General features: G+C 28.5%; 2 protein-coding genes across 11 annotated transcripts in view; one reads left to right on the forward strand and one right to left on the reverse strand.

The window, feature by feature from the left end:
• The window catches only part of Fstl5 (follistatin-like 5), a 197,697-nt gene that overhangs the window by 13,876 nt on the left and 173,090 nt on the right, over positions 1 to 10,731 (reverse strand). For all 10 annotated transcript variants that reach the window (XM_074249112.1, XM_074249118.1, XM_074249113.1 and 7 more), the window contains one exon: positions 3,091 to 3,312. In XM_074249112.1, coding sequence (XP_074105213.1) covers positions 3,091 to 3,312 — 222 coding nt within the window. The remainder of the gene's footprint in view (positions 1 to 3,090; positions 3,313 to 10,731) is intronic.
• Positions 9,407 to 10,004, forward strand: LOC141530873 (serine protease inhibitor swm-1-like). Its single transcript, XM_074248245.1, has 3 exons — positions 9,407 to 9,564; positions 9,627 to 9,727; positions 9,839 to 10,004. Exons 1-3 carry the CDS (start codon positions 9,513 to 9,515, stop codon positions 9,947 to 9,949), a joined length of 264 nt encoding a protein of 87 aa, XP_074104346.1. The 5' UTR covers positions 9,407 to 9,512; the 3' UTR covers positions 9,950 to 10,004.

Consider the following 10,731-nt stretch of genomic DNA (forward strand, 5'->3'; position numbering starts at 1 on the left):
TACGATAAAACACTTTTACTGAAAAAATCCGCTCTCATTTATTACGTTACATTACTTTGTACCGAGTTTTTATATTTTCTATCTTCAAAGTACTCTTAATTTATATTTTTAATAAATTTTCAATGTAGACTCAGTAAATTAAAAATTTTTTTTTATTTGTTTGCGTTCATATGAAAAAATGTTTAAAATTTTAACTTTCATTTTTACTTTTTCCAAAATAAAAGTAGGCAAAAAAAATCATTTCAATCAGTGAATTTTTTAGTGCTCTATTAGAAAAAAAAAAAAAAAATTACAGTAAAATAAAAATCAGATGAATTTAACTCGAGCGCTCAAGCAAAGTGAAGTGCATTTATAATTACACTTTTAAAAGTTGAATTTATTAAAAAATAAAGCCCGTGAATTTAGTTAAATGAGCGTGAATACAGAAGAAAGGGGATTAAGAGGAAAAAGTTCAAAGTTAAAGAGAAGGAAGATAAACGGGAACAAGTATTTTTCACCACATATTCTTTGAAATGAAAGTTGTATAGTGGTAGCGCACATGAGAACACTATCTAACTCCTGTGAAATTGCTTCTCCCCTTTCCTGTTTTCTTCCCTCTGCCTGTTTCCCTGCGGAGTCTCATCCCTCTCATCTCTTCTTGATTCTCCTGGTGTAGCTTAATCTGGTCTACGTGAGCCTGACTTGAGTTCTTTTGCCATGCGCTGCACTTACACTACTCAACTCTAGACTCTAGACTCTGATCGCCCAAAGTGCAACCCCCAGCACGTTTCTCCAATAGTTTCGGTTTATTTAAAATTATGCGAACTAGACTTTATCTATTTTCAGGGTCTATTCGTATATCTACAAGGCTTATCTGTGTACTTTGTAAATTTATTATTATAATAAAGTATACATATCGATATACTCATATATTATATATTTAACCGAGCGAAGGATAGAATAAAGTATAAAAGTTCACTTCTTCACGTCTATAAACATTGGCTTAATGCAAAAATATATATTTATCTTTCACCAATATATTTATGTAAAGATAAATGAGGTGAGAAACCAAACTCGGGTATGTGGTCTCAGTTGTAAGCGACAGAAAAGTTAATGATATCGTTATCGCAACATCTTCTTATTCAATTCTTAAAACTATTGCCGCTCGTAATTCCAATCGAGTTACGCGTCGGTTAAAAGAACCACCGACCCAAATTCTCCGGAGAAAAACCAGACTAGACTATGAAAAGAAAACATTGTATGTTACGTAGATTGTATGTGTGTGAATTTCTGTGGAAACGGTGCAAGGGAATAAAAATGGGCGAGTAAAAAAATAAAGAAAAATGAAAAGAATAAAAAAGCTTCCACGTGTTCTTTTCTGGAGTTTCATAATACTTTTACGGAGGCCATCACCCCTGAGAATGTTTTGAAACGTCAAGGAAACAGACTTTATTCTCTCTTTTTTTACTATAAAAAACCTTTTTTACGCATAAAATACTCTTTTGTTTAATTAATAGAGCTTTCAAATTACTTGTAACGTTTTAATTGTTTGTTTTGCGTTTGTTTTACTGGAAAGTTGATTTAACCAATTTTTGATCAGCAGATGGTTCAAAATTTTATAATTTTTTTTTTTTTTTATTAATTTTAGTTATTACGGATAATTGTAAATGATTATACGTTTTTCTGCGAATTTGTTAAAAGAAAACTCTAAAAAAGAAAATAAAAATTTGTAAAACTTATAATAGGCTTTTGAAGTTTCTGATAGAAGTAATTTTAATAATAAATTGAGTTTAATAAATTTAGATTAAATTAAAGTAGGATAATGTAAATTTTTTTGATAAATGGCCGTTGGCGAATTTTGAATATAAAATATATATAGAGCAGAATGAAGCATCAGGGAGTGGTGATGGTAGCGGTTGAAGCCGATACAGAAACTCAGGAGTTATGCTGGTGGTTGCCAAGAAACTTTTGGAATAATAACCTTCGAACCTCAAGGCACCAAAAGCCTTATACAGTATTCAGAGCCATACCAAAGTTATATCGTTTGAAATAATGCTGATTTATAAATGAGATATCATACGTAATATCTTCTAAATCACGTTCTATGCTCCAATAAAGTTCAATGTATATCGCTAATGACACTTGCACAATAAAATTTCATTCATTCATTTATAATTTTTCAATCGTATACAATTAATATTTTATCGATTTATTAATTAATTTATCAACAGTTCATTGTGCTCTGCTGAAGTATCCAACGCGTTGAAGCTTTTATTTGTTTGATATCGTATTAGCTTTGTTCAGTGATCATAGTAGCGTGATGTGCACTCAAGACTTTGTTTGTCTTATGTCTTTTTTAAATATACACTTGATAATAAATAATTAAGTATATAAAGTATTAAAAAAATTAATTATGATTAACGAAAAAAAATAATTTTAAAGATTTTGAATTAAAATCAGATAAGAATTTTTTTCTTCATTAAAGTAGATTTCACTTGATTCAAGGGTTTTCCTCTTACACTAAGTTAATTTTTAATCAGCACAATAGCCATTGTTTCAAAAAAGCTCTTAGCTTTTGAAGAATTTTATATCTCTAAAAGCTTTTATAATTATATTATCAATTTAATTAATGTATAAACGTAATAAACTTCTTTTTAAGTTCAATATAAAGAAAAAAAAAGAAACTTTATTTTAAAATATTAGTAAAGATAATCTTATTGCGTTCAAAGGTATTTTAATTACACCTATAACAGTATTATGAACTGGTGCTTCTACCCTATCAGATAATTAAAGTTAGTACAAGAAGTCTCAAAGTTAAAATGAGTAGAGTTACAAATGTATCGGATTACAAGTGCCATGAAGGTGTACTGAATTTTTATTTCAAGAATAGACGTGATTGTGATTTAAGATTGATTCTTTTTTTTTTTTTAATTTTTAATTATAACAACGTTAATTTAAAAAAAAAAAAATTCTTTTTAATTACAGCTTTTTTTGTTAGTTTAAAATTATTTCAATGAATAGTTTTGAATTAATTAAGGAAATAATTTATCAAAACCGGATTTTAAACAGAAAAAAGTGCGAGTCATAGAAGTAAATAAATTTATAAAGTACCTTGATGTAAGCATCTCATCAATCTGCTAACGGTGAGCGGAGTTCCCTTATTACAAGCAGCCCGATGAAGTTCGCAGTGATTTGCATAAACTTTTCCGTCACTTCCGCAAACAGGCCTGTGTCGTATTCCGCATTTTTTAATGCAAACACACAAAGCAACACCTCCGTCAGGCGAGAGTCGGCATTTCCTTCCAGCGCCGCAGTATTTATCAAAACACGGATCTGAAACATTGATAAACACCCCATAATTTAAAATTTATTGAATGTTTGTATTGATATTTAAAATACCAAAAAATAAAAATTGGAATTTAATTCTTGTATATGGCTTGAATGCTACAACGTGGTCGGAATTATCGGGAATGCGAAAAAATCGAGAGAAGTAGGTGAAACGATATTTCAATTTGGCAGAGATATATTTTTCACGATAAAATACGATACGAATAGAAACCGAGTAGAAATCGGTGATAGAAAGAGTGGACGGAGTTGAAACGGTTCTTGGGTATTGTATTATATATAGAATATAGTACCGATATAAATGGTGTATAAGGGAATTTCTAGGCAAGACTGCCAGAAGTCCAGGTCACAGAGTCGATATCTATGCTAATATCTTTCAAGCCTGATATTGAATTCGTAATCGTCCAGTGACTACCAGATGTCTCGATCCTTCAGTATCTTTTCTTATCAACTCGCTATTACTTACACCACCTCTGTAACAGATATTTCTGATTCCGATTACGATACTCAGAAAATTTATTTGATACGTTTCACTGACATTTCATTAATTCATTTTTCATCATTTTTTTCAATTATTCTTTTTTTTTTTTAACTTTAGTGACAGGGTTGGATTTTTTATTGGTGCTTTTATTATTTAACTGGTGGAAGACGAGCTTTGTTTTGTATAAATTTATTTCATATTGAATGATAAAAATTTTTTATGCTACACCTTCGTTGGTTTTATATTACTTACATGTGATTTTGTACTTTTTATTTAAATAAAGTTAACTATTATCCATTTTTTTTAATTAATAGTTTTTATTTTTTTAATTATTAATTTTTCGAAAAATGCATCAAAAAATTCTTTTTTTAAATAAGTAATATAAAAAAATTAATTCAAGTATTTTTCGGGAATCAAAAATTAAAATGAACTAATTCTTACATTTTTCATAAAATAATTAAAAAAAAAAAAATTAATGAATTTTTCATGAAATTAAAAATTAAATAGAAAATAAATGAATAATTCTGTCAGTGATATTTAATGTTTAAATTGGATTTTATTAAAATTTGCAAAAATTGTAAAAAAAAATTTATCGATGCATGTAAAATTAAAATGAGTTGTTATTTGAGTGTGAGTATTTATATATACAAGATATATTTGCGTATATAAAATTGCAGTTTTGCAATTATGGAAATTGATAGAGATATGTACGGTATTTATATTAAATAGAATGTTTATATCTATCTATCTATCTATATGTTTAAGCTATCGATATGTACTAAAGTTATTGAACAACTCAGGCGTTTACTAGTATACACATGCTTTGTGGTTTATTGCAATGATAGATCTTCTATATACAGTATACAATATATCGTATCCTTCAACAGCGATTGGAAACTTGTTAATTCCGTGCGGTTTACACAGTGAATCCCAATGTGGTGCAAACGTTTAATTGCACCTACTAAAAATAAATATTTTTTTATGAACAATTATCCATACCATGTTCATGATTTCATCGATTTAATGTTTCTCTTGGGAATACTGTATGCATATTTCCGTTGCATTGTTTACCTGAAATAAATTTATTCAAATGCAACATCCCCATGTAGAATATTTATTTAATTTTCATTGTAAAATGTTTGTTTCCGTTTGATAAAAATGTAGCTAATTTTTTTTTCATAAAAAATTCTAAATACTTAAAATTTTTTTAAATTATTAGTACGTTGTGATTAAAAATTGTAAGCTTCTTGTAAATATTAATACTCAAAATGAAAACAGTAGAATATAATTTAAGCCATGCATACCATAGTTAAAATCTGTAAATACTAAAGATAGTTTTTGAATAATTAAACAATGTTAAACTTTTGATCTAATGCTAGTTACTTTGAAACTACGTTATAGTTTTCGAGTTTCATGACCCGCATTACCGTTATCTTTTATTTGTTCGTTGTACTTTAAGGGTTTGCATAAAACAACCGCATTAAAATCCAAAGAAGCTTGAAAACTACTTGAAAATAAAGGAATACAAGTTCATGATCACAACTATTTTTTTTTTTTTTTTTTTTTTTTTTTTTTTAATTATAAAGTTACACAGTAGCAATTAAGAATTTTGATTGTTACTTGTAATGTTGCTACTCTAATTCACAACTTACGATGAATTTTCGTTAGAAAACTATTATTTTTAAGAACAGAGCAATCCGGAGAAGGTTTCCGGATACAGAAGATTATTAACCTTTAAAGTAATATAGTTCTGAAGCAACTGACATGGGAATAATACTCTAGAAGATTAAACGGCAGCCCAATTTCAAAACCTAGTAGAACTAATTTTTACTTTATGTTTAATTGCTCTTGCGTAAAAAAAAATTAACGGTCTGAGTTTATCGACAAAACATTATTCTCTATAAAAATCGCTAATATTTATATAAAATTTAATTTAATTTATTAAATCAAATTAAATTAAATATATAAATATATTTCAATGAAATAAAGTAATTTTTCAAGATAGTGATAAAATAATTAATGATTCTATAAATTGACTTGTATATGTTAATTTAATGTACATTTTCACAAAACTAATTAAAGCTCCAATTAAAATTATACTATAAAATGAAATAGTCATTAAAATGTCTGCAATTAATTCTAATAAGTTCCATTATTAAATATTTAATTGGTAAATGAATACAAAATTCAATACTAAATATATTAATATAAATAATATAATAAACAACATTAAATTTTAATTAAACAGAGTAAAAACTTTTTCGTATTATCGATGACAATTGAAATTTAAAGTTTTTCCGATATCCATATTATCATTGAAAATTCCTCGTAATTATCGATAATTCGTCTTTTTGTTTTATGCATTGACAATGACAAGTAATCACATGTATGCGCTTTTCAAAGGTTATTTAGTTTTAATTAAGTCATACTGCTGTAACACACCAATAGAATAATTTCACAAAAAACTGTTACAATGCCAAATTTTTTATCAGCAAAACTATTAGTGAGGATTTTTCTGCTCTTAGTTTGTAAACATACATTCCATAGAATTCAACATTGAGTTTATTTGTAAGATAAATATAAATATAATATAAAGCTTATGATTTCTTAAGACATGATAAATGTTCTAGGTCATGTGAGACTAATAAAACGTGCTCAGAATGCAGATCATTGTGCGCAGGTACTTAGAAATAAATGGCAGGGCGCACAGTCTGAAAGTATTTTTTAATTATCGATATATTTTCATTTTTAATAATTTTAACAAATTTTTTTCTGAACTTTGTCTTATTATGCAAGCATAAACAAAGAACAACGATTTTATACAGAGTTAAATCAGATACGGCTGTCATAAGTTTATCTTTATTAATTTTTTTTTTTTTTTTTAATAAAATAAATAAATAATCAAAATTATAAAAATTATCTTAAATGATGTAATTTTCCAATTTGATTTTGTTTACTTGCTTAGCGAGTTAATGATTGACAGAACTCGAAGTTAAACTATGTTAAGTAACTAACGTTGAATCGATTTAGAAGTAAATATGTCACAAGTTCTATTAATTGGCATTTTCCCCATTTTTTCTTTGGTAGCTTGTAAGTAATGAATAAATAATCAATAAATTTAAGAATTTATTAATAAATTTGATTTTTGTAAAAGGGAATTATGCACAAGATTCTTCATGTGGAGAAAATGAAAAGTTTTATCCGTGCGGCATTTGTGACAGTCGGTGTTTCCTTGAAATGAATTGTTTGAGGGTATGTATTTCAGAATTTTAATATCACGTATATAGATTGTTGATTAATTTTATTTTTTTATTTTGTGACAGGGAAAACTGAACTTCTCATGGTCGTTATCGACCACTTTATTGACGCCTCGATAAATGAGGGTTTTCCCTTACCGTTCGATTTTGACAAGTAGTTCAGACTTGTCACCGGGCGTGCAAATCGAAAGTCCCCACTGCTGTCCCCAAAAAACGAAGCGGGGTTGACAATAGGAAAGTTCGAGAACTCGGAGTCAAGGGTTATAAAAGATCCGACAAAAGAAACATCAAGGCTTTTTGAGCCAGGCCCTGGAACAAGTAACGCTTTTTTGAGCCAGCCCTTGGAACAAGTAACATCTTTTGAGCCAGGCTTTAAGCCAGTGACGCTTTGAGACAGTGAGGCTTTTGGCAAAACAGTGAGTCAGTGTAGTACTGTGTAGTAAATTCTGTCATCAAGATTTAGGACCCTCAAGAAGGAAGTCAATATACGATCCGGAATTGGGAACCCTTTACTTGGAGCCAGATAGTTTATTCGAGACGAGAAAGAGACCAACCAGCCGCTGATTTCGCCAGTTTCCACCAGGACATCACTCAACATTTGGAGAGTTGGAAAAGTTAAGTCAGGTATTATTATTACAATTATTTCAGGCCAAGCTGGAATTTGTAAATTGAGAGGCCGAATTAACTGTAATAAAATTTTGTCAATTAATGATCGCTATTGTCTCAGATGTCACTTTTTAATTTAGTAGGTTCTTTTATAAGTAATTTATTCACATATGTCAATTAATTAGTTTGTTGCAAGCCTTTTAGTTATGGGAAATTAATTAGTTAAAATTATTTGATTAAGTTGAAATAGTAGAAGCAATTGTGTAATTTAGATAGTCAAGGTCACTTTGGAATATATGCAGTTTGAATATTTAATGAGGCTTGTTAAACTTGTAGAATTTGAAATTTGAAATTTTGTAAAATTAATTCTAGGCCGTTGGGCTGAATTTAATTAATTTAGTAAATTTAGTGAATTAATTTTTTGAGAAAATTGTTAAAGAATTTAGTTGAGAAATTTTGGTAATGAATTAGATTAGTGAATTTGGTATTTTGTATTAAAGAAATGTTAAGCGTAAAACTCAAGGAATTTAGTTAATTAGTAATTCGAAGAAATTTGAGTAATTAGAGAAAGTGTGTATTAAGTTAGCGTCCGGTGGACGATTTTTGTATGGAATTTAGTGAGTATTTAGAAACGTTGTATAGACGCCCGAGTCGGGGGTACAACGGATTAAGTTAGGAAACCGCTGCGTAGACGCCCGAGTCGGGGGCGCAGTCGGGAATAGGTTTTAACTGGTATTCCGTCAGGTTGACGAGGTAAATTATGTTAATTGGTATTCCGTCAGGTTGACGAGGTGATTAGTTGGTATTTTATGGTATTCCGTCAGGTTGACGAGGAAATTAAGATATTGGGATATTCCGTCGGAGTGACGAGGTTGAAGAAATTGGTTAATTAGTTATAGGAAAAATTGGCAAGGGCCATTTAACGTAGGTGAGAGGTTCTCACAATTAAGTTAGTTTTAAGGAAATTGTTAAGTTTGTAGATTGATTGAATAAATCATTTATATTTTCTAATAATTTTCTCAGTCTTATTTACAGCCTTTCTCAGACTTCTCACGACCCTGTCCTTTCCTTCTCATGCTCCTCCGGTTTCTGGGACACCGTGTCTAAAATCCCAGTGGCGCCCTTTCTAAAGAGGAAAGGGGTAGCTAACTGGACCTGGGAAAACCCCACGGTTACAATTTTACACAATGTGTACAGAAACAACCAATGGATCATGTGGATGTAAATCTGGATATGTGAGAAATGATCAACATAAATGTATTCATCGCAGTGAATGTGATTCTTCCATTTTAAAATTGGGAAAATAGAGACGCAATTTAATGGTACATATCGATTGAATTGTTAATTATTGTTAATTGAATTGTTTACTGTTAATTAAAATAATTAGTAGGAAAATACGAGCTGTAAACTTCAATTGTGCAGATATATTATTAAATGTTTTAATTTAATTTATCGTACTTTTACAATAAAAAAAATTTTTAAAATCTATATATAGTTAGAAAAAAAATAAAATAAGAATTACAAAAAAAAAAATTTACCAAGTTCAATCTTATCACATAAATGTCACAAGCCTGCAACAAGTTTATCCTGCCATTACTTTTTATAACAATAAAGATAAATAAAATGAGCAATGGAGTGATTAAGTCTAGAATGTGTGTATTTATCAATAGTTAGAGTTATAGACAGTATTGATAGAAATTATCGTAACTTATGTAACTTGCCCACTTGTTATTTGTTTCTTAACTAGCGAATATGAGTATAAAATAATCCTAGAGCTGTTGATTTATCTGATTCGAAGTTGAAGTATCATAAGAAACTGACGTCGAATCGATTTAAAAGCAAACATGTCTCGAGTTATGCTAATTAGCATTTTCCTTATTGTTTCTTTTGTTGTTTGTAAGTAATAAATAAATAATTGATAAATAATATTTAATCAATGTTTTCGATTTCTTTGAAAGGTACTCATGCGCAAGAATTTAACTGTCCTGGAGAAAATGAAGAGTTCTACGGATGTGGAGCTTGTGACAGCACTTGCAAATCAGATATGGCTTGTACAATGGTACGTATATCAATTAAAGACGTATGAAATTAAAAAAGATAATTGAATTTAATGATTTTTCCAATGTAGGAATCTTTAATAAATTAATTAATGTTTTTCTTACTTTAAAAGGATTGTAGAAGCGGATCATGTGGATGTAAATATGGATACGTGAGGAATGATCAAAACAAATGTGTTCATCGCCATGAGTGTCAATCTTCCATACCAAGATTTGGAAAATAATTCCATAAAACATGTTGATTGGATTTTTTATTTTTAATAAAAATATATACTATTAGCACGCTTTGTTGTTTTTTTAATAATATTCTTCTGATCTTAAATATATTTCCAATTAATCAATTTTGTTGTTTTTTTCTTTCGCTGCAATTTTTCGTAACACACTTGGAATAATTATTTAAAATTTCTGAACCGAATGATTAAATTCAATATATTTAAATTCCGAGCAGATAAATGTTTGTTCAAGAAAATAAATTATTCGAGGAAAGTCCAAAGGTTATTTGAGCAGATGTTTTTCTAACTTGAATTATTATTATTATTTACAGAATTGATTAAAATTTTTTATTTAAATGTAAACGAAAAATATGCAAGATTTATACTTTGATTCAGGTAAAAATATTTTGAAAACTTTATCCTCGTCATGTTAATATCAGTATTATTTTTAGCATAAATTGAGCTAAAAATAATTAGTTTACTTTTAAATGACTGATATATAAGACTTTAAAAATTGAGGTGTTTTATCAAGTTTATTCGCAAGTTCGCACATGTGTTATCAAATAGAAAATAATCATGGCTTGATTTTTACTGACCGTTTTTTTGGTTACTGCTCTGATTATTTGTAAGAAATTTATAAGAACAAAAATGTAAAAAAAAAAAGTGATGTGTTTCAATAATAATGAATATTTTTTATTCTCAAAAATTTTATCTTTCTTAATTTACAAAACATCCTATATTATTAATTTTTGTTGATGTTATTCGTAAGCTCGATGTCTTGATATTTATAAAAG

This window comes from Cotesia typhae, unplaced genomic scaffold, assembly GCF_013202065.1.
Source record: "Cotesia typhae breed Kobodo isofemale line unplaced genomic scaffold, CoteBio_Ctyphae contig_5, whole genome shotgun sequence".
NCBI lineage: Eukaryota > Metazoa > Arthropoda > Insecta > Hymenoptera > Braconidae > Cotesia > Cotesia typhae.